The 25,398-nt window shown below is 40.0% G+C and overlaps 1 protein-coding gene across 1 annotated transcript in view; it reads right to left on the bottom strand.

Moving 5' to 3' along the window:
- KCNK17 (potassium two pore domain channel subfamily K member 17) overlaps positions 1 to 19,787 on the bottom strand; it is a 152,489-nt gene extending 132,702 nt beyond the window's left edge. The window contains exon 1 of the mRNA XM_053712674.1: positions 19,499 to 19,787. Coding sequence (XP_053568649.1) covers positions 19,499 to 19,714 — 216 coding nt within the window. The 5' untranslated portion in view covers positions 19,715 to 19,787. The remainder of the gene's footprint in view (positions 1 to 19,498) is intronic.
- Positions 19,788 to 25,398: the final 5,611 nt, after the last annotated feature.

Here is a 25,398-nt window from a genome sequence, read left to right as displayed (position 1 = left end):
GTTTGTTTGTTCTGGCAGTGGGCTTAGCTCTCTACTGCTGTATTTAATTGGAAAAACAATCGGCTAGATGTAGAGTTCTGCGTTAGCCTTAAAAAGCTTAAGGGGTCCTAACGCTGCTTTTTAACGCCCGCTGGTATTACGAGTCTGGCAGGTACAGGTGTACCGCTCACTTTTTCTCCACGACTCGAGGCTATCGCAAATCCCCTTATGTTAATTTCTGTATCCTATCTTTTCTATGGGATTTGCCTAACGCCGGTATTACGAGTCTTGGAAGAAGTGAGCGGTACAGCCTCTACCGTCAAGACTCCAACCGCATAAAAAAGTCAGTAGTTAAGAGTTTTATGGGCTAACGCCGGAACATAAAGCTCTTAACTACAGTGCTATAAAGCACACTAACACCCATAAACTACCTATGAACCCCTAAACTGAGGCCCCCCCCACATTGCAAACACTAAAATAAAATTATTTAACCTCTAATCTGCTGTCCCTAACATCGCCGACACCTACATTATATTTATTAACCCCTAATCTGCCCCCCCCAACGTCACCGCCACCTACCTACACTTATTAACCCATAATCTGCCGACCGGACATCGCCGCCACTATAATAAATGTATTAACCTCTAAACCGCCGCACTCCTGCCTCGCAAACACTAAAATAAATGTTATTAACCCCTAATCTGCCCTCCCTAACATCGCCGCCACCTACCTACAATTATTAACCCCTAATCTCCCGCCCCCAACGTCGCTGCTACTATAATAAAGTTATTAACCCCTAAACCTAAGGCTAACCCTAACCCTAACACCCCCCTAAGTTAAATATAATTTAAATAAAAGGAACTAAAATTACTATCATTAAATAAATTAATCCTATTTAAAACTAAATACTTACCTATAAAATAAACCCTAATATAGCTACAATATAACTAATAGTTACATTGTAGCTATTTTAGGATTTATATTTATTTTACAGGCAACTTTGTATTTATTTTAACTAGGTACAATAGCTATTAAATAGTTAATAACTATTTAATAGCTACCTAGTTAAAATAATTACAAAATTACCTGTAAAATAAATGTAGTTACAAATACACCTAACACTACACTATCAATAAATTAATAAAATAAATTAACTACAATTATCTAAACTAAAATACATTTAAATAAACTAAACTATAATACAAAAAAACCCACTAAATTACAAAAAATAAAAAAATATTACAAGAATTTTAATCTAATTACACCTAATCTAAGGCCCCTAATAAAATAAAAAAGCCCCCCCAAAATAATAAAATTCCCTACCCTAAACTAAATTACAAAGTAATCAGCTCTTTTACCGGCCCTTAAAAGGGCTTTTTGCGGGGCATTGCCCCAAAGTAATCAGCTCTTTAACCTGTAAAAAAAAATACAACTCCCCCCAACATTACAACCCACCATCCACACACCCCTACTCTAAAACCCACCCGATCCCCTCTTAAAAAAACCTAACACTACCCCCCTGAAGATCACCCTACCTTGAGCCGTCTTCAGCCAGCCGGCCACCGATGGGACAGAAGAGGACATCCGGACTGGCAGAAGTCTTAATCCTATCCGGGCAGAAGAGGACATCCGGACCGGCAGACATCTTCATCCAGGCGGCATCTTCTATCTTCATCCTTCCGGAGCGGAGCGGAGCGGAGCCATCTTCTATCCAGCCGACACGGAGCCATCCTCTTCTTCCGATGTCCTAACGATGAATGAAGGTTCCTTTACATGACGTCATCCAAGATGGCATCCCTCGAATTCCGATTGGCTGATAGGATTTTATCAGCCAATCGGAATTAAGGTAGGAAAAATCTGATTGGTTGATTTAATCAGCCAATTGGATTGAAGTTCAATCCGATTGGCTGAGCCAATAGAATGCAAGGTCAATTCTGCCGGTCTGGATGTCCTCTTCTGTCCCATCGGTGGCCGGCTGGCTGAAGACGGCTCAAGGTAGGGTGATCTTCAGGGGGGTAGTGTTAGGTTTTCTTTAAGGGGGATTGGGTGGGTTTTAGAGTAGGGGTGTGTGGGTGGTGGGTTGTAATGTTGGGGGGGATTGTATTTTTTTTTACAGGTAAAAGAGCTGATTACTTTGGGGCAATGCCCCACAAAAAGCCCTTTTAAGGGCTGGTAAAAGAGCTGATTACTTTGTAATTTAGTTTAGGGTAGGGAATTTTATTATTTTGGGGGGCTTTTTTATTTTATTAGGGGGCTTAGATTAGGTGTAATTAGATTAAAACTCTTGTAATATTTTTTTTTTTTTGTAATTTAGTGTTTTGTTTTTTTGTATTATAGTTTAGTTTATTTAATTGTAGTTAATTTATTTTATTAATTTATTGATAGTGTAGTGTTAGGTGTATTTGTAACTTAGGTTAGGATTTATTTTACAGGTAATTTTGTAATTATTTTAACTAGGTAGCTATTAAATAGTTATTAACTATTTAATAGCTATTGTACCTAGTTAAAATAAATACAAAGTTGCCTGTAAAATAAATATTAATCCTAAAATAGCTACAATGTAACTATTAGTTATATTGTAGCTATATTAGGGTTTATTTTATAGGTAAGTATTTAGTTTTAAATAGGATTCATTTATTTAATGATATTAATTTTAGTTTGTTTTATTTAAATTATATTTAACTTAGGGGGGTGTTAGGGTTAGCCTTAGGTTAAGGGGTTAATAACTTTATTATAGTAGCGGCGACGCTGGGGGAGGGCAGATTAGGGGTTAATAAAATTTATTATAGTGTTTGCGAGGCGGAAGTGCAGCGGTTTAGGGGTTAATACATTTATTATAGTGGCGGCGATGTCCGGTCGGCAGATTAGGGGTTAATAAGTGTAGGTAGGTGGCGGCGACGTTGGGGGGGAAAGATTAGGGGTTAATAAATATAATATAGGTGTCGGCGATGTTAGGGGCAGCAGATTAGGGGTTCATAGCTATAATGTAGGTGGAGGCGGTTTCTGGAGCGGCAGATTAGGGGTTAATAATATAATGTAGGTGTCAGCGATGTCAGGGGCGGTGGGTAAGGGGTTAATAAGTGTAAGATTAGGGGTGTTTAGACTCGGGGTTCATGTTAGGATGTTAAGTGCAGACATAAAATTTATTTCCCCATAGGAAACAATGGGGCTGCGTTAGGAGCTGAACGCTGCTTTTTTGCAGGTGTTAGGGTTTTTTTCAGGCAGCTCAGCCCCATTGTTTCCTATGTGGAAATCGTGCACGAGCACGTTTTTCCAGCTTACTGCTACCGTAAGCAACACTGGTATTGAGGGTTAAAGTGGAGCTAAATTTGGCTCAACGCTCACTTTTCTGAGGCTAACGCAGTCATTCAGAAAACTCGTAATACCAGCGTTGGCTTAAGGGTGCGCTGGAAAAAAAGGCTCGTTAGCACAGCAGGTCTTTAACGACAAAACTCCAAATCTAGGTGAATGTATGTTGCAAGGTGGTGGGAGGGTTGGGTTTACTTTATAAAGTTGCATAAAACCACTTCAGCTTCCTTTTTGCTCCTGATCCTACCCGTGAATATCCCGTCCTCCCTTTCCTTTCTGTGAGGTTTGTTTGTCTTGTTCCGGGTTCTTTGGGTGGTTGCCCTGAGTGTTTATGGCTCTTTAGAAATGCTAGTTGAGGGACATTCAAGTCTGCTGTCGCTGGGTCTGCATGTTAGGTTTGATGGGGGTCCTATAAGGTTTTGTGCTGTGTTGTCCCTGGCCTTGACGGTAGTAGAATCCCAGATGAAGAGCAGAGTCGGGTTGGGCCAATGAGAAGAGCATGATACCTCAGGTCTGAGCTTGTGAGCTCCTCTACGTGGGTTGGTCCTATAAGGAGGAGCTCTGTGGAGAGAAGCAATGTTGGGCAGCTGATCTAGTAGGGTTTGGGGTTTGTTTAGGTAACTCAGTTGATGTCACTTGGAAGATAACATTTTACTATGTGACTACAATGTTCAGTAAAGGATTATGTTCTGTTGTATTCTCTAATTTTTTAGTTTTTAGCAGACACTGGAGGAATGGTCCCCGGGTTTGGGTTCCAGACCTCTTCCTCCTCAGCGTTCATCCTTTCTCCGACAGGGAAAATCCAGCAGTGTGTCTTGCTTTCCAGCACCACCCAACGGGTAGCGCTAAGCATCCCCCAGAGAACCACAACAAGGAGGGTTGTAAAATTGTTTTTCCGTTATCGTGTTTCCAATTACTTTTTTTACAAATTGAGTATAAAATTTAAGAGATTTGCTTTTTAAGGTTTATTTGTGTAGATGAAATAGTTGATTTTGTGTTTTGAAGCCACAACCTAATAAAACCTAATAAACCTAATAAACCTAATAAAATGGGTTTATTAAATTTGTCTGTAAACCAAAGACCAATACTTGGAGATAACAATTGAAAAATAACATTTTATTATCTTATCTCTCTTCTATACCCCACTGGGAGTGTAATTTCTTCTGCTGGCTGTGTTTGCAAAACTTATCTATAGCTTGGACCTAAGGCCAGAAACTTTCAGAGTAGGTGGTGATACCCTCGGCTAAATCAACTATTTCAAATGCCAATATAAGGATAAAGGAAATACTTGTAATTAATTTAATACACTCCAGCAGGTAAAGTGGATTATTGGGAACAAATTAAAGGGGATAATATCTAAGAGTAAACTTTCCCTTTAAATACAGAACACAGTTTATATAAGTGGGGAGGTTTAACTCATGGACATAATCACATCCTGCTAACATTGTTACTTAGTCATCTTACACTAGACTAAAGGGCTAACGGCATCAGATTATAATGACATTATAATCAAACAGGAAGGAATTACAAACCCCAACAATAGTTCTAATAACAATTTCATTACTAAAGTCAACACAAAAAGAACAACCTAGTCTCTAGACTCAGACGCTACCTGAGTTAACCCCTGCAATTCCAGTGATAGTCTGTACCATTATAATGTTGTCTAAAACAGAGGGGTACAGAAGGACCTGAGAAAGGCAACTACAGAAATACTTTATTACAATATGTCTGTAGACAGCAGTTGTCATTATTAATCATCCCTCTATCTCATGTTTGTGACAGTGGCCTCATTTCTTTACACCAAGAGCAGTTAGTGGTTTCTGTAAGCAGAGAGATTGTACAGGAGTGGGTATTGCAGTAGACAATATATGTAATGCATGGTTTTATTTTTTAGGTGGGGAAGACAGAACGATAAGTCTCTTTATAGGACCCTTAAAGTGAATGGAAATTTGAATGAATCAATGCCCGTTTTTTAAAAATACTATTAAAAACAGGGACACTTTCATTCAATAAAATATACATTGAAGCGTTTTTAAAAAAAAATAAATACCTTTTTCTTCAGGAAACCTAGACCGGCGATCCCCCGCCCGCTTTTCCTGTTGTACTTAGCATATCGATGACGAAACCGGCTTCCTCCAATCGTTATGTGGCTTCACGAGCTGGAGGAAGCCGGTTTCGTCATTGCAGTACAGAGGAGCAGCAGGCGGAAGTTCGCCGGTCTGGTTTCCTAAAGAAAAAGGTATTTTTAAAAAAACGCTTCAATGTAAATTTTAATGAATGAAAGTGCCTCTGTTTTTAATAGTATTTTAAAAACTGGGCACTTATTCATTCAAATTTACTTTCACTTTAAACTAATTTTCATATATACACTTTATGTTTTTTCAATAAAGCATCACATTCTAATTTTGTTAGAAATAGGTTGCATTGTTCTGTAGTCCAGGGACACACATCCTTAGAAGTGCTTTTATCTAATCTTTTAGGAACATCCTGTATATACATGTTCTCCTGCACTGATCATGCAACTGCTGCAGAGCATGTTACACAGTGAGTTACACTCCAGTTTCTCTGGGAGCAGTAGTAATAATCTTCATATAAAGGGACATTAGAGCAGTATATGAAGAGCACAGAAGCACATATCAAGTACAATTAGAAACATTGCTGTTATATGCTTGTGTTTGTCACAATACATTGGTTGTTATGACTGATACTGTGATAACTGTACTGTGCACGTGACATACTTGTCTCCTCTGCATACTCCCATCACTTATATTACAGTTACATGGTGCCAGTGGCATAGCGTGGGGGGGGCCACAGGGGCGGTTGCCCCGGGCACAAAATTCTGGGGGGCGCAAAATGCTTGGCTCCCAGCCTCCCCAGTCCCCACCATCTCAAGACAGTAGACAGTCACAGTCCCACTCCCAGCGGCGCTACAGGGAGGCTAAAAAATCTGACAGGCGCCTGCGCCCAGCCGTTCTGTCTCTCAAGTGAACTGTCTACTACTCTGAAGTCAAGACGTGCTGTGTAAGGATTTAATTATCATAATTTTCTGAGTGTAATCCTATCCGACCATTACCTGCTACTAGACTAGTGTTTATGCCACTAGTTAGCACGGCCCACTCCCACTCCCAGCGCACATGTCAGGAGGGAGGAAGAAGTCAGAGCAGCAGAGCCAGAGTGGAGTCAGACTGACTAGTACGCCGCGCCCGCAATGATAAGGTAAGTAGTGTCAACAGAAATTACCAAACTCATCACCGGGTCCGTATCAGAACCAGACCACCAGTGCAATTCTTGCCTTGCCCTGGGCGCTGAGAAGCCACGCTACGCCACTGCATGGTGCCCACTCTTCTCCAAATACTGCAGGCTCACATTTATAGAAGTTGTAAAGAGGAACTTTATGCCCAGAGGGAAAGCCTAAGGATTTAATATTGTATATTTACTTGATAACTGAATCATAAAACAACAAGCTCTATCTTAGTGACACAGATAAGAATCATCATAGACATTATATCTTTATGTTTCCCTGATAAGTTAAATAGGAAACAATGAAGTGTAAGAGATAATGCTCCGTTTGTAAAGATCCTACAATAAAACAGAGTTTCTTGCTGCCCTTATACACCCTATGATGTATTACATTGATAAACTGCAGAAAGACTTGGCTGCTATGGTAAGTGAGCGAACTGTGCAGGAAGAAAAATGTTTCTGAAAACAAATTCAATGGGGTGAATTTATTAAAGTCTGGCGGACATGATACACTGTAGCATATCATGTCCGCCAGACATCGCTGAATGCCGACAGCATATGCTGTCCGTATTCAGCATTGCACAAGCAGTTCTAGTGAACTGCTTGTGCAATACCGCCCCATGCAGATTCACGGCCAATCGGCTGCTAGCAGGGGGTGTCAATCAGCCTGATCGTATAGGCCAATAATAAATTGACCCCTAAGGATTAGATTTAGAGATAAGTGAAATTCTTATCATATCCTGAAGGGTTGTGCCATGATATTTTGCTAGCCAATAATCCAGGGGCGCTGCATACATACATATTCCCCTCCAGTGAACAGATAGACTTGTTTCTGTGTATACACATATCAGTGTACTACACAGGACTGAACCAATAAACCAGAGGTAGCTTAAAGGGACATGAAATCTAATTTTATTTTTTCATGCTTCAAATAGAGCTAACAGTTTTACAATTTACTTCTATTATCTAATTTGTTTTATTGGTATCCTTTGTTGAAAAGGATACCTAGGTAGACTAAGGAGCTCCTAATTAGTGGCTGCACATACTGTACATGCCTTATGTTGTTGGTTCGCCTGATGTGCTCAGCTAGCTCCCAGTAATGCATTTCTGCTTCTTCAACAAAGGATGTCAAGATAATAAAGCAAATTAGATAACATAAGTAAACTTTAAACTTGTGTAAAATTGTATTGCCTATCTGAATCATGAAAGAACAAAATGTGTTTCCAGTCCCTTTAATAGACAAGAAAGATTTCAGCAAAAGAACAAAGGGTACACTCCTGAACACTCACTGGTCTGTGCTAGAATATGACAAATGGTGTGAGCGTGTTTCAGATAGTGTAGTTAAAACATAACTTTTATTAAAAAATAAGAAAATGGTAAGATTGAGATAATTCACCAGCTGCATTGCACCAACAAAATAATGTGAATACTTGTGCTATAACAAACACTGCTCTCCCTTACACTCCTTGTCATAAATCTGTAGCACATGAGAATATTGTTTATACTATAATGAGTGACATTGTTTTTAATCTAAAATATACAAGTAGTGTATTTCTGTTATTAAATGGTAATTCCACATCTCTATGTCTTAAATATTATGAGAAACACAATATTGTTTGTAAATCACATTCCCCACATGTATTCAAAAGGCGCTTTTGCCGCAGAGGCAGGAAAAAAATATGCTCAGTGTATTAAATAACAGTTTTATAACTCTAGCAAGTTATTGTTATTAGAAGACATTTCTGTTGCGCTGATAAACAATAACATATCAGCCAAATCATAACATTTTTAAAACAAATTAACATCTCCTGCAATAATTGTTCAATAGCCAAACTCCACACATCATGGCATCTATTTATCAAAGCGTCGACTTTCTTGCATTCAACGGCACCAATACGCTCGCCTAAGATCGCCTAACATCGCTGCCGCGGACCGGAATACGTTCTCCATAATTATCAAAAAAGCTGTCAATAAGCCGCGCACCAAGTACGATGCGATGAGCAGCGGACTGTTGTTAACTAACAGTCATCGATCTCGCTGCTCTTCGGCTTTTTTTCAGCTTTCTTGGTACCCTGTCACTAAACATCCACACTATACTATACTGTTTACCCCCTATACCGCCGTTCCCGGAGTCCACCGCAACTAAATAAAGTGTTTAACCCCTAAACCGCCGCTCCCAGACCCTGCCGCAACTAAATACAATTATTAACCCCTAAACCGCTGCTCCCGGACCCTGCCACAACTAAATACAATTATTAACCCTTAAACCGTCGCTCCCGGAGCCCACCGCCACCTACATTATACTTATTAACCCCTAATCTGCCCCCCATAACTGTTACATTGTAGCTATCTTAGGGTTTATTTTTATTTTACAGGCAAGTTTGTATTTATTTTAACTATGTACAATAGTTATTAAATAGTTATTAACTATTTAATAACTACCTAGTTAAAATAAAGACAAATTTACATGTAAAATAAAACCTAACCTAAGTTACAATTACACCTAACACTACATTATAATTAAATAACTTAACTAAACTAAATACAATTAAATACAATTAAAAAACATAATCTAAAGTACAACCCCCCCCACTAAATTACAGAAAATAATAAAATAATTACAAGATTTTTAAACTAATTACACCTAATCTAATCCCCCTAACAAAATAAAAAAGCCCCCCAAAATAAAAAAAAGCCCTACCCTACACTAAATTACAAATAGCCCTTAAAAGGGCCTTTTGCGGGGCATTGCCCCAAAGTAATCCGCTCTTTTACCTGTAAAAAAAAATTACAACCCCCCCAAACATTAAAACCCACCACCCACACAACCAACCCTACTCTAAAACCCACCCAATACCCCCTTAAAAAACACTAACCCCTTGAAGATCACCCTACCTTGAGAAGTCTGCACCCAACCGGGCCGAAGTCCTCCACGAAGCCGGCAGAAGTGGTCCTCCAGACGGGCAGAAGTCTTCATCCAGGCGGCATCTTCTATTTTCATCCATCCGGCGCGGAGCGGCTCCATCTTCAAGACATCCGACGCGGAGCATCCTCTTCAAACGACGTCCAACTGAAGAATGAAGGTTCCTTTAAATGACGTCATCCAATATGGCGTTCCTTCAATTCCGAATTAATCCTAGGAAAAATCCTATTGGCTGATGCAATCAGCCAATAGGATTGAAGTTCAATCCTATTGGCTGATCCAATCAGCCAATAGGATTGAGCTTACATTCTATTGGCTGTTCCAATCAGCCAATAGAATGCAATCTCAATCCTATTGGCTGATTTTTCCTAACTTAATTCCGATTGGCTGATAGAATTCAGCAAATCGGAATTGAAGGGACGTCATCTTGGATGACGTCATTTAAAGGAACCTTCATTCTTCAGTTGGACATCGTTTGAAGAGGATGCTCCGCGTCGGATGTCTTGAAGATGGAGTCGCTCCGCGCCATATGGATGAGGATAGAAGATGAAGACTTCTATCCATCTGGAGGACCACTTCTGCCCGTCTGGAGGACCACTTCTGCCGGCTTCGTGGAGGATTTTGGCCCGGTTGAGTGAAGACTTCTCAAGGTAGGGTGATCTTCAAGGGGTTAGTGTTAGGTTTTTTTAAGGGGGTATTGGGTGGGTTTTAGAGTAGGGTTGGTTGTGTGGGTGGTGGGTTTTAATGTTTGGGGGGGTTGTATTTTTTACAGGTAAAAGAGCGGATTACTTTGGGGCAATGCCCCGCAAAAGGCCCTTTTAAGGGCTTTTTGTAATTTAGTGTAGGGTAGGGCTTTTTTATTTTGGGGTGCTTTTTTGTTAGGGAGATTAGATTAGGTGTAATTTGTTTAAAAATCTTGTAATTATCTTATTATTTTCTGTAATTTAGTGGGGGGTTTTTGTACTTTAGATATTTTTTTTTAATTGTATTTATTTGTATTTAGTTTAGGGAATTTATTTAATTATAGTGTAGTGTTAGGTGTAATTGTAACATAGGTTAGGTTTTATTTTACAGGTAAATTTGTCTTTTAACTAGGTAGTTATTAAATAGTTAATAAATATTTAATAACTATTCTACCTAGTTAAAATAAATACAGAGTTGCCTGTAAAATAAAAATAAACCCTAAGATAGCTACAATGTAACTATTAGTTATATTGTAGCTAGCTTAGGGTTTATTTTATAGGTAAGTATTTAGTTTTAAATAGGAATAATTTAGTTAATGATAGTAATATTTATTTAGATATATTTAAATTATATTTAAGTTAGGGGGTGTTAGGGTTAGACTTAGGTTTATGGGTTAATATATTTAATATAGTGGCGGCGGTGTAGGGGGGCAGATTAGGGGTTAATAAATATAATGTATGTGATGGTGGTGTAGGGGGCGGCAGATTAGGGGTTAATAAGTATAATGTAGGTGGCGGTGGGCTCCGGGAGTGGCCGTTTAGGGGTTAATAAGTTTATTAAGTTGCGGCGGGGTCCGGGAGCGGCGGGATAGGGGTTAATAAATTTTATTTAGGTGGCAGCGGTGTCGGGGCGGCAGATTAGGGGTTAATAAGTATAATGTAGGTGGCGGTGGTGTAGGGGGGGCAGATTAGGGGTGTTTAGACTCGGGGTACATGTTAGGGTGTTAGGTGTAAACATTTCCATAGGAATCAATGGGATATCGGGCAGCAGCGAACATGAGCTCTCGCTGCTTTCCGACTCCCATTGATTCCTATGGCATCCGCCGCCTCCAGGGCGGCGGATTGAAAACCAGGTACGCTGGGCCGGAATAGTGCCAAGCGTACATGGTGGATATTTGATAACTTCCAAAAGTAGTCAGATTGTGCCGAACTTGCGTTCGGAACATCTGTAGTGACGTAAGCATCGATCTGTGTCGGACTGAGTCCGGCGGATCGTATGTTACGTCACCAAATTCTACTTTTGCCGGTTTGTAGGGTTTGATAACTAAGGCGAATCAGGCTCGCCACAAATATGCTGCGGAATTCCAGTGTATTTGCGGTTGATGGCTTGATAAATAGATGCCCATGTATCTTATTTGGAGGAGCCTATCTGGGCTTTATTCAGCAGACTACCAGGCTGACTACACTGGCAACCCATTATACAGCCTCTACAATATCTAGTAGAAATTCTGCAGCACAGCTCAGTGTGCCAAGTTATGTGAATGACAAGCACATGCACTCCCTGGGGAGTGATAACACCTATTTGCACTACAGGACAAGGAGATACTGGAAACATGGGCATTCATATAAGTTCTTTTTTTTTGGGTGGGAGAGAGATGGATAAAATAATTGAAAGAATCACAAAAAGGGGAGAGGAAAATCAGAGCAATTTTATCAGCTGTGGGCTGAAGGATGTGAAATTCTATTTGCGTTTTTGGCATTTTTTTCTCCTTGAGATTCCAAGGGGATGCATTGCCTCTCCATACCCTGGACACCCATCACTGGGAAGCACAGCTAAGAGGTGCTAATTAGGGATGTGCATTCAGGCTTCAGACTAATAAAACTTAATCCGGATTTTGCTGATTTATTGAGTCGTCCAATACATGAACAGCCAAATACATTATTGGACAAAATGGAGAAAGAACAAATGATTGCTTGACAAAATCAGTTTGTTTGGTGCCAAGAAAGGAGCAGGAAGGAGCATAGTTGTATTGTTTGATCAATCAGCTCCTTATTTGTAATGATATACAGGGGCTCTGTCCATCGTCCCCTCTCCAATATTGCTATGTATTAGTGATCATTGATGTTAGGGAAAGCCAATCAGGTACTAAATGTTGGTTTTTAGTCATATGAGTTTGTCCAATCAAACCTCAACTTGGCATAGGGAGGTGGGAAACTAGAAGAGGCTCAGATATTTTTAATCACTTTGACTAGAGCTATTGGAGCTTGCAGATGTGTGACTTCTGGGCCTCTGTGAGCTAGTCATTGACTCAAATACAAGTAGAGGGTTTTGTTATGTTAACATTGAAATATAGGTTCTTTTAATTGTTTGAATTCTATGATGTATGATTTATGTTAAAGGGACATAAACTTTTTCTTTCATTATTCAGATAGAGAATACAAATAAAAAAAAAACTGCCAATTTACTTCTATTATCACATTTGCTTCATTCTCATGTTATTCTTAGTTGAAGAGAAACCTAGGTAGGTAGCGTGCACATGCCTGAAGCACTACAGGACAGGAAATAGTGCTGTCGTCTAGTGCTCTCGCTAATGTATAACATTGTTCCAAAACTGCTGCCATATAGTGCTGCAGACACGTGCACACTCGTGAGTTTACACCTTTGCTTTTCAACAAAGGATAACAAAAAACTGAAGAACATTTGATAATAGAATAAATTGGAAAGTTGTTTAAAATGTTATGTTCTATCTGAATCATGAAATAATTTTTGGTTGTCTATGGCCTAGATTTGGAGTTTGGCGGTAGCCGTCAAAACCAGCGTTAGAGGGTCCTAACGCTGGTTTTTACCGCCCGCTGGTATTTAGAGTCAGTCAGGAAAGGGTCTAACGCTCACTTTTCAGCCGTGACTTTTCCATACCGCAGATCCCCCTACGCCATTTGCGTATCCTATCTTTTCAATGGGATCTTTCTAACTCCGGTATTTATAGTCTTGGCTGAAGTGAGCGTTAGACATCTAACGACAAAACTCCAGCCGCAGAAAAAAGTCAGTAGTTAAGAGCTTTCTGGACTAACGCCGGTTTATAAAGCTCTTAACTACTGTGCTCTAACGTACACTAACACCCATAAACTACCTATGTACCCCTAAACCGAGGCCCCCCCACATCGCCGCCACTCTATTAAAAAAATTTAACCCCTAATCTGCCGCTCCGTACACCGCCGCAACCTACATTATCCCTATGTACCCCTAATCTGCTGCCCCTAACATCGCCGACACTTACATAATATTTATTAACCCCTAATCTGCCGCCCCCGCTATCGCTGACACCTGCATATTTTTTTTAACCCTAATCTGCCGCTCCGTACACCGCCGCAACCTACATTATACCTATGTACCCCTAATCTGCTGCCCCTAACACAGCCGACCCCTATATTATATTTATTAACTCCTAATCTGCCGCCCCCAACGTCGCCTCCACCTACCTACAATTATTAACCCCTAATCTGCCGACCGGACCACACCGCTACTATAATAAATGTATTAACCCCTAAAGCTAAGTCTAACCCTAACACTAACACCCCCCTAAATTAAATATAATTTAAATCTAACAAAATAAATTAACTCTTATTAAATAAATGATTCCTATTTAAAGCTAAATACTTACCTGTAAAATAAACCCTAATATAGCTACAATATAAATTATAATTATATTGTAGCTATTTTAAGATTAATATTTATTTTACAGGCAACTTTGTAATTATTTTAACCAGGTACAATAGCTATTAAATAGTTAATAACTATTTAATAGTTACCTAGTTAAAATAATTACAAAATTACCTGTAAAATAAATCCTAACCTAAGTTACAATTAAACCTAACACTACACTATCAATAAATTAATTAAATACAATACCTACAAATAACTATAAATAAATAAACTAACTAAAGTACAAAAAATAAAAAAGAACTAAGTTACAAAAAATATTTTTTTTTTACAAACATTAGAAAAATATTACAACAATTTTAAACTAATTACACCTACTCTAAGCCCCCTAATAAAATAACAAAGACCCCCAAAATAAAAAAATGCCCTACCCTATTCTAAATTAAAAAAGTTCAAAGCTCTTTTACCTTACCAGCCCTGAAAAGGGCCATTTGCGGGGCATGCCCCAAATAATTCAGCTCTTTTGCCTGTAAAAAAAAACATACAATACCCCCCCCCAACATTACAACCCACCACCCACATACCCCTAAACTAACCCAAACCCCCCTTAAATAAACCTAACACTAAGCCCCTGAAGATCTTCCTACCTTATCTTCACCATGCCAGGTTCACCGATCCGTCCACCGAAGTCTTGATCCAAGCCTCCGAAGTCTTGATCCAAGCCCAAGCGGGGGCTGAAGAGTGACGTCCATCCTCCGGCTGAAGTCTTGATCCAAGCGGGCAGAAGAGGACATCCGGACCGGCAAACATCTTCATCCAAGCCGCATCTTCTATGTTCTTCAATCCGATGATGACCGGCTGATCTTCAAGACCTCCAGCGCGGATCCATCCATCTTCACCGACGACTTCCCGACGAATGACGGTTCCTTTAAGGGACGTCATCCAAGATGGCGTCCCTCGAATTCAGATTGGCTGATAGGATTCTATCAGCCAATCAGAATTAAGGTAGGAAAATTCTGATTGGCTGATGGAATCAGCCAATAAGATTCAAGTTCAATCCGATTGGCTGATCCAATCAGCCAATCAGATTGAGATCGCATTCTATTGGCTGTTCCGATTGGCTGATAGAATCATATAAGCCAATCGGAATTCAAGGGACGCCATCTTGGATGACGTCCCTTAAAGGAACCGTCATTCGTCGGGAAGTCGTCGGTGAAGATGGATGGATCCGCGCTGGAGGTCTTGAAGATCAGCCGGTCGTCATCGGATTGAAGAACATAGAAGATGCGGCTTGGATTAAGATTTTTGCCGGTCTGGATGTCCTCTTCTGCCCACTTGGATCAAGACTTCACCCGGAGGATGGACGTCACTCTTCAGCCCCCGCTTGGGCTTGGATCAAGACTTCGGAGGCTTGGATCAAGACTTCGGTGGACGGATCGGTGAACCTGGCATGGCAAGATAAGGTAGGAAGATCTTCAGGGGCTTAGTGTTAGGTTTATTTAAGGGGGGTTTGGGTTAGATTAGGGGTATGTGGGTGGTGGGTTGTAATGTTGGGGGGGGTATTGTATGTTTTTTTTTACAGGCAAAAGAGCTGAATTCTTTGGGGCATGCCCCGCAAATGGCCCTTTTCAGGGCTGGTAAGGTAAAAGAGCTTTGAACTTTTTTAATTTAGAATAGGGTAGGGCATTTTTTTATTTTGGGGGTCTTTGTTATTTTATTAGGGGGCTTAGAGTAGGTGTAATTAGTTTAAAATTGTTGTAATATTTTTCTAATGTTTGTAAATATTTTTTTATTTTTTGTAACTTAGTTCTTTAGTTAGTTTATTTAATTATAGTTATTTGTAGGTATTGTATTTAATTAATTTATTGATAGTGTAGTGTTAGGTTTAATTGTAACTTAGGTTAGGATTTATTTTACAGGTAATTTTGTAATTATTTTAACTATTTTAGCTATTAAATAGTTAATAACTATTTAATAGCTATTGTACCTGGTTAAAATAAATACAAAGTTGCCTGTAAAATAAATATTAATCCTAAAATAGCTACAATATAATTATAATTTATATTGTAGCTATATTAGGATTTATTTTACAGGTAAGTATTTAGCTTTAAATAGGAATAATTTATTTAATAAGATTTAATTTATTTTGTTAGATTTAAATTATATTTAACTTAGGGGGGTGTTAGTGTTAGGGTTAGACTTAGCTTTAGGGGTTAATCCATTTATAAGAGTAGCGGCGAGATCCGGTCGGCAGATTAGGGGTTAATTATTGTAGGTAGCTGGCGGCGACGTTGTGGGGGGCAGATTAGGGGTTAATAAATATAATATAGGGGTCGGCGGTATTAGGGGCAGCAGATTAGGGGTACATAGGGATAACGTAGGTTGCGGCGGTGTACGGAGCGGCAGATTAGGGGTTAATTGTGTAATGCAGGGGTCAGCGATAGCGGCGGCAGAATAGGGGTTAATAAGTGTAAGGTTAGGGGTGTTTAGACTCGGGGTACATGTTAGGGTGTTAGGTGCAGACTTAGGAAGTGTTTCCCCATAGGAAACAATGTGGCTGCGTTAGGAGCTGAACGCTGCTTTTTTGCAGGTGTTAGGTTTTTTTTCAGCTCAAACTGTCCCATTGTTTCCTATGGGGGAATCGTGCACGAGCACGTTTTTGAAGCTGGCCGCGTCCGTAAGCAACGCTGGTATTGAGAGTTGCAGTTGCGGAAAATATGCTATACGCTCCTTTTTTGGAGCCTAACGCAGCCCTTCTGTGAACTCTAAATACCAGGGGTATTTAAAAGGTGCAGGGGAAAAAAAGCATGCGTAGCTAACGCACCCCTTTGGCCGCAGAACTCTAAATCTAGCCGTGAATTTGCTGTTCCCTTTGGAAATAACGGTAATCAAATGCAAATCCAATATTGATCCAAAACAAATGCCTCCATGGACAATATTCAGCCGAACTGAATATTTGAAAAATCCAAAACAAATCTTTCATTCGAAGCCCCGGACTTAAAAACACCACATCTGGGGCCTTGGCCCTATAGTCCCTATATGTAGATGTTTAAGAGCTACAGTCCATAAAGCAGAGATCTTACACATTTAGTAAATAGGCCCTAAAGGATAACACAAGGTTTTCCAGATGGAGAAAAGACCCTATGAGATGTAAGTTTAATAAAAATGCTGAGGTAAATACCAGAGTTTTGTATCATCGAGTCCTTAGCACAAACTTCTGGAAACACTGTTTATTTATCTGACCAATAAATTAGCTTTCTATAAACAGAGGAGCCAAGGACACAGCTGCTGTATTTAATTTAAAACAAACAGTTTCATAAAAAACAGCACTCAGAGTAAGTGTTAGATACTGGCTCTGCATTGCTTACCATTAGTATGGAAATGCAACAAAACATTAAAGGGACATAAAACAAGTTAGGATAGAGACAAAATATAATAATATGTACTTTATTTACTTTACCTGCAAATTTATACTGCAGTGCTTCACTATTAACCCTTTCTTTTTAAGGCTGTATCTATATCTTATATATATTGTTGTTTTGCTAGAATGCAAAAGTGCATGGTGATTATCTGCTGGAGCATGCCTAGAAGCTGTGAACTCAGTTGAAATACAATGCCTGTGTCTACTAAATACATAAGGGGGGTGGAGCAGGCTGCTCCAGACAGCATGGTTTTGTAACTAATTTTGCTTATTTTTGAAAATTATTTTAAAATACTTGCCAGCAATTTTTAAACAATTTTTAATGCAAACTAATTTTTACTTAATTAGCCCTTTTAGGATATGAACAGATCTCAACCTGTTTTATGGCACTTTAAATTCTCTTTTAAAAGACATCAGTTCCTTTCACTATGATAAATGCAGTAACCAAAGGAAGTACAGGAGGTTAGAAAAGGGTTAAAATGGCAAAAGAGGTTCTGCAGCTACAGCACAAGGGCAACCAATACATAAGGTAGCACAGTGGCACCGAATTCTTAAATGTTACCAGCAAAGGCTAATGAAAAACAATATAAAAAATGCACCACTGCTGAAATAATACATCTGTTACAAAAAGTACACATACCACATAAAGTACAGATGGCACATCAGACAAGAAACAGGACAGAATCCAGGGATGGGGGCACATCAGACAAGAAACAGGACAGAATCCAGGGATGGGGGCACATCAGACAAGAAACAGGACAGAATCCAGGGATGGGGGCACATCAGACAAGAAGCAGGACAGAATCCAGGGATGGGGCACATCAGACAAGAAGCAGGACAGAATCCAGGGATGACGGCACATCAGACAAGAAACAGGACAGAATAATGGGAAGGGGGCACATCAGACAAGAAGCAGGACAGAATCCAGGGATGGGGCACATCAGACAAGAAGCAGGACAGGATCCAGGGATGGGGGCACATCAGACAAGAAACAGGACAGAATCCAGGGATGGGGGCACATCAGACAAGAAGCAGGACAGAATCCAGGGAAGGGGGCGCATCAGACAAGAAGCAGGACAGAATCCAGGGAAGGGGGCACATCAGACAAGAAGCAGGACAGAATCCAGGGAAGGGGGCACATCAGACAAGAAGCAGGACAGAATCCAGGGATGGGGACACATCAGACAAGAAGCAGGACAGAATCCAGGGATGGGGGCACATCCGACAAGAAGCAGGAAAGAATCCCGAGATGGGGGCACGTCAGACAAGAAGCAGAACAGAATCCAGGGATGGGGTACATCAGACAAGAAGCAGGACAGAATCCCGAGATGGGGGCACATCAGACAAGAAGCAGGACAGAATCCAGGGATATGGGCATATCAGACAAGAAGCAGGACAGAATCCAGGGATGGGGGCACATCAGACAAGAAGCAGGACAGAATCCAGGGATGGGGGCACATCAGACAAGAAGCAGGACAGAATCCAGGGATGGGGGCACATCAGACAAGAAGCAGGACAGAATCCAGCGATGGGGGCACATCAGACAAGAAGCAGGACAGAATCCAGGGTTGGGAGCACATCAGACAAGAAGCAGGACAGAATCCAGGGATGGGGGCACATCAGACAAGAAGCAGGACAGAATCCAGGGATGGGGGCACATCAGACAAGAAGCAGGACAGAATCCAGGGATGGGGGCACATCCGACAAGAAGCAGGACAGAATCCAGGGATTGGGGAATATCAGACAAGAAGCAGGACAGAATCCAGGGATTGGGGAATAACAGACAAGAAGCAGCACAGAATCCAGGGATGGGGGCACATTAGACAAGAAGCAGGACAGAATCCAGGGATGGGGGTACACCAGACCAGAAGCAGGACAGAATCCAGGGATGGGGGCACATCCAACAAGAAGCAGGACAGAATCCAGGGATTGGGGAATAACAGACAAGAAGCAGAACAGAATCCAGGGATGGGGGTACATCAAACAAGAAGCAGGACAGAATTCCGGGATGGGGGCACATTGGGATTTCTATGATAATTCTGCATAATGTGCAGTGGTCATAACGTATATTAACACTTGTCTACAATAGCAATTTACAATGTAGCTAAATGATCTCAGATATAAAGAGCGTGGGCACAGCAGGTGAGTCAGTTACATATAGATTAGCAGAGACATCTCATGCCTTTAGCCATTTCTTCAAAACCTTCTGATACAACACCATACCTGTATCTTATTGATTACATCCTGTACATAAAGCTCCACAGTAATATTAATGGTCTTACCACTATAAATTGCTCCAGCGTCTCGTTGTCCATACATGTATAGTTCTTCAGCAGCTCCCACTTCTCATGCTGAAAGTTCTGGGACAGATCCACCTCTGCTTTGCTCTCCAGTGCCCAGAAGACAGTGGCACCAACCAGCAGGTAACAGGTATACAGGATGAGCAGCAGCAATGTCACAGGAATCTTACAGCCCCTTAGTTTAAGGCAGCAAGACATGCTGACCCTCTTGTGCTGACCACCAATATCAGGCAAGTTATGAGCAAGGTCTAAACATCACTGCAGGGTACTAAAGGACATAAGGACCGGTCACAAGTAGCAAACAATGAGGCTGCATCATTTTCTCACAGCACAGAGGAACTTCTAAAGCCACAAACAGAAACTGCACAATATTCAGAGTAAACAGACTGACTTATACAGAGCAAGACTGTGGAAACCACAGGATACAGGGAGGAGAGACTGAAGAAAAGAGGAGGGGAGCAGATTGGGCTGGACCTCTACCAACAAAACTCAGCTAATTGTGGGGTAAAGGTCTTTTATTAACATTTTCACTGCTTGTCTATGTGCCAGCAACACAGTACCTAATAATAGTGCCATGTTTATGCACTACACAAGGTGACAGATAGACAGAGAGAGATAGATAGATAGATAGATAGATAGATAGATAGATAGATAGATAGATAGATAGAAAGTAGTGGAAAGATGATAGATAGATAGATAGATAGATAGATAGATAGATAGATAGATAGATAGATAGATAGATAGATAGATGATAGAAAGTAGTGGAAAGAAAATAGATAGATAATAGATAGATAGATAGATAGATAGATAGATAGATGATAGATAGATAGATAGATAGATAGATAGATATAGATAGATAGATAGATAGATAGATAGATAGATAGATAGATAGATAGATAGATAGATAGATAGATAGATAGATAGATAGATAGATAGATGATAGATAGATATAAATAGATAGATAGATAGATAGATAGATAGATAGATAGATAGATAGATAGATAGATAGATAGATAGATAGATAGATAGATAGATAGATAGATAGATAGATAGATGATAGATAGATATAAATAGATAGATAGATAGATAGATAGATAGATAGATAGATAGATAGATAGATAGATAGATAGATAGATAGATAGATAGATAATTTATGACTGAGCAGTGCAGTGTTACTGTGCTTAAGTGGGAGTGTGCACAATATTTTCTTATAGTATGTGTGCTTTGGCTGGATAACAGGACCATTAACAAAGAGAATAATACATACTGTGGCTATATGAGTGACATTCGCTGGGTGTATACGTGTGAACTTAATTCTTATTTGCTAAAGTAAACAGTGCATTACTGTGAGGTGTGTTACACACTAATTTTAGCCCATTTTCCTGCAATCTGTGAATAGGGCCAACACCAAACTGGATATTCTACCAATGAGCAAGCAAACTGGTGAATTATGTACAAACGCCAACAACTTTTTTAAACGTCACACTGGGGATTATGTAGTCACATGTGACTGTAGACACCCAGGCTACCAACATAGAAACTGCTTGAACATTAAAATAAAATACTTCACTGTGAAAAAGCAGTTTTATTATTGCAATGAAGGCACAAAGATGTACGGGTTTAGTGAGTTATTTAGAAGAAGATGCTGTGAAGAATCTGTGCCACATGCAACTATTGGTCTCTGATATTGAGGTCCTTTCGAATATTTCCAAAGTTTTCGTTCAATATTAGAAATAATATTTTATCAAAACAACCACAGTCTTTCCCAGTCAAACACAGCCGAGCTTGATGACTCCCTCAAAATTTGTTCTTCAGTTCCCCACAACGGCACCGTTAATAAACGATAATGGTCGAAAACCAAAAACCAGATGAGTACATGAAAAAAAAACACAACTGCGCAACAAACATTCAAATATAAAATGGTCAATTTTTGCTCTTTTTAGAGAACTTCACATATCAACTACACACTCACAATTATTGACAACATGACCACATGCAGCACTGTTGCACACTATATAAACATTAATGCAGGAGAGAAGAATAAAACAATAAGTCTATTGGTTTTATTGTTTGGGTGTCCTATTTGGCACTATTATCACTATTATATTTGTGGGTTTACGTGGATTTATTGGCTCTGATCACACAAGACATAATAATTGCTAAACAGAGCACATAAACTGTAAAGTGTAGAAACAATAATTACAATTTCATATAAAAACTAAAAAACATGGAGAGGCACAGAACAATTAGAGCGCATAGTCAAAATACTAAAGAGAAATCTACATCATTTCGAAAGAGACTCAACTTTACACAAAATAATAAAAAAGTACAATTCTGTTGCAAAAAAAATCCAACACACTAGCAAATATGTAATCACCAAATCTAGTAAAAGGCCAATTAAAATATGTGCTTGCAGTTTATACAGTATCTAAGTACTCCATTTTATTGAATCTGTGTGATTACACTGAGGCCTATTTATCAAATGTCTGTCGGACCTGATCTGACAGTGGGGTTCAGGTCCGACAGTGCGGATCAGGTCCGACAGACATCACTGAATGCGGACAGCAATACGCTCTCTGTATTCAGTATTGCACCAGCAGCTCTTGTTAACTGCTGGTGCAACGCCGCCCCCTGCAAACTCGCGGCCAATCGGCTGCCAGCAGGGGGTGTCAATCAACCCAATCGTACTCGATCGGGTTGAATTGTGGCGATCTCTGTCCGCCTTATCAGAGCAGGCAGACAGGGTTATGGAGCAGTGATCTTTAGACCGCTGCTTCATAACTGCTGTTTCTGGCGAGTCTGAAGACTCGCCAGAAAAACGGACCCTCAACTTCCATTCGGAGCTTGATAAATGGGCCTCTAAGCATAAACCTTGAGATAACAACATTTTATTACTGAGTGTCAGAAATATAATTTGTAACACAGTATATTTAACAATGAATACTGTCAGATACAATGTTGGCTTATTAATGCTTTCAGATGTTGTTTTTAGTAACATCCATTAATTTCAGTTTCCCTAAATATAGGGGTGCAATGTAGAAAGAAATCAGTCTATTATTAAGCTCCCCTGGGGGGGGGCATAAAAAGCATCAGCCTATTACCGCTATTCTAGAAACAAACAAAGAAGCATTATTAGCACACATTTTTGAGTAAAGAATAATACCAATTTATTGGGGATGAGGGCTGTATATAAATTATAACTTTTATTAGTAAATCATTTTAACCCCTTAATGACCGAGGACGTACGCCATACGTCCTCAGAAAAAATACAGTTAACGCCTGAGGCTGTATGGCGTACGTCCTCAGTTTGGAAAGCAGCTGGAAGCGATCCTGATCGCTTCCAGCTGCTTTCCGGTTATTGCAGGATGCCTCGATATTGAGGCATCCTGCAATAACAATTTGTACCCCTCCGGTGCAGAGAGAGCCACTCTGTGGCCCTCTCTACACCGGACATCAATGGCCGCATATTCGTTGGTGTGTGGGAGCTGCAGTGGGAGGCGGGTGGGCGGCCATCGATGGGTTCTAAGACACAGAGGGGGGCGGGATCGGGGGCGGGACAGTTGGGTGCGCACACAATGCGCGCGCGTGCACGGGGGGCGGCGGGCGGGCGCGTGCACTGGGAGGGAGCGGGTGGTAACCGCTACACTACAGAAAATTATCAAGTATAAGTGGGAGGAAGGGGGGAAGAAATGCCCCAAAAAAGTAATCTAAGGGATCTGGGAGGGGGTGGGGGTTGGTCTTGGGCTACACTACAGCTACACTACAGAAAAAAATAAAATAACAAATAAAAAAGAGACTATATAGTGTAAACTGGGTACTGGCAGACAGCTGCCAGTACCCAAGATGGCTGCCAAGAGGGTAGAGGGGGAGGTTAGAGAGCTGTTAGGGGGGGGCAGGGAGGTTTGGGGGCTAAGGGGGGATCCTACACAGCAGCATATGTAAAAAAAAAAAAGAAAAAAAAGAATGCCTTTTATTTTAGTACTGGCAGACTTTCTGCCAGTACTTAAAATGGTGGGGACAATTGTGGGGTGGGGGAGGTAAGAGAGCTGTTTGGGAGGGATCTGGAGGGGGTGATGTGTCAGGTGGGAGGCTGATCTCTACACTAAAGCTAAAATTAACCCTGCAAGCTACCTAATTAACCCCTTCACTGCTAGCCATAATACACGTGTGATGCGCAGCGGCATTTAGCGGCCTTCTAAATACCAAAAAGCAACGCCAAAGCCATATATGTCTGCTATTTCTGAACAAAGGGGATCCCAGAGAAGCATTTACAACCATTTATGCCATAATTACACAAGTTGTTTGTAAATGATTTCAGTGAGAAACCTAAAATTTTTAAAAATGTAATGTTTTTTTTTATTTTATCGCATATGGCGGTGAAATGTTGTATGAAATATACCAAAATGGGCCTAGATCAATACTTTGGGTTGTCTACTACATTACACTAAAGCTAAAATTACCCCAAAAAGCTCCCTACATGCTCCCTAATTAACCCCTTCACTGCTGGGCATAATACACGTGTGGTGCGCAATGGCATTTTACGGCCTTCTAATTACTAAAAAGCAACTCCAAAGCCATATATGACTGCTATTTCTGAACAAAGGGGATCCCAGAGAAAAAATTACAACCATTTATGCCATAATTGCACAAGCTGTTTGTAAATAATTTCAGTGAGAAACCTAAAGTTTGTAAAAAAAAATGTGAAAAAGTGAACTTTTTTTTTTATTTGATCGCATTTGGCAGTGAAATAGTGGCATGAAATTTACCAAAATTGGCCTAGATCAATACTTTGGGATGTCTTCTAAAAAAATATATATACATGTCATGGGATATTCAGGGATTCCTGAAAGATATCAGTGTCCCAATGTAACTAGCGCTAATTTAAAAAAAAAAAAGTGGTTTGGAAATAGCAAACTACTATTTTTATTTATTGCCCTATAACTTACAAAAAAAGCAAAGAACATGTAAACATTGGGTATTTCTAAACTCTGGACAAAATTTAGAAACTATTTAGCATGGGTGTTTTTTGGTGGTTGTAGATGTGTAACAGATTTTGGGGGTCAAAGTTAGAAAAAGTGCGTTTTTTTCCATTTTTTCCTCATATTTTATAATTTTTTTATAGTAAATTATAAGATATGATGAAAATAATGGTATCTTTATAAAGTCCATTTAATGGCGAGAAAAACGGTATATAATATGTGTGGGTACAGTAAAAGAGTAAGAGGAAAATTACAGCTAAACACAAACACCGCAAAAATGTAAAAATAGCCTTGGTCCCAAACGGACAGAAAATGAAAAAGTGCTGTGGTCATTAAGGGGTTAAAAAAAGATGATGGACTATGCTATCTGTACATAACACACATTTAAAAACATGGAGATCTTAATCAAGAACTAACCTCTCATATATTATATATACTGTATGTATGTATATATATATATATATATATATATATATATATATATATATATAATTATCTATAGTAGGGAGCTTACGGACACTATTAGTAAAGGCTAGGGATAAGAGCCGTTTCTACGAATAAAGGTTTCGATATCAGGTTTGAGCCGGACTCACAAGGGAGTATAAACAATCACCCACTCCATGTAACCATCGAGCGTGAGGGCCGCAGAGACCCAATTATTTCCCGTTAGCCAAATACCTAACTAAGCCCCTATATGCCAATTAAGGCCAAGAATATTATAATAGCTGGTATGGAGAGGCAGTGTGAACGCCTGATGCGCGTTTCGCCACTGCTTTTTCAAATGCACAGATCGCCCTCACTGCCACCTATTTAAAGAGCGCTTGGCTAATCAGAAGGGAGGTGTGTCTGGACCGTCATGTGATTTTAACCGCCAGTCAAATTGCGGTAGTGACGTTCAGAATT

The sequence above is a fragment of the Bombina bombina genome, chromosome 4, assembly GCF_027579735.1.
Source record: "Bombina bombina isolate aBomBom1 chromosome 4, aBomBom1.pri, whole genome shotgun sequence".
Lineage (NCBI taxonomy): Eukaryota > Metazoa > Chordata > Amphibia > Anura > Bombinatoridae > Bombina > Bombina bombina.
Note: the sequence above shows the minus strand (reverse complement) of the source record. Positions and strands in the feature narration are given on the sequence as shown.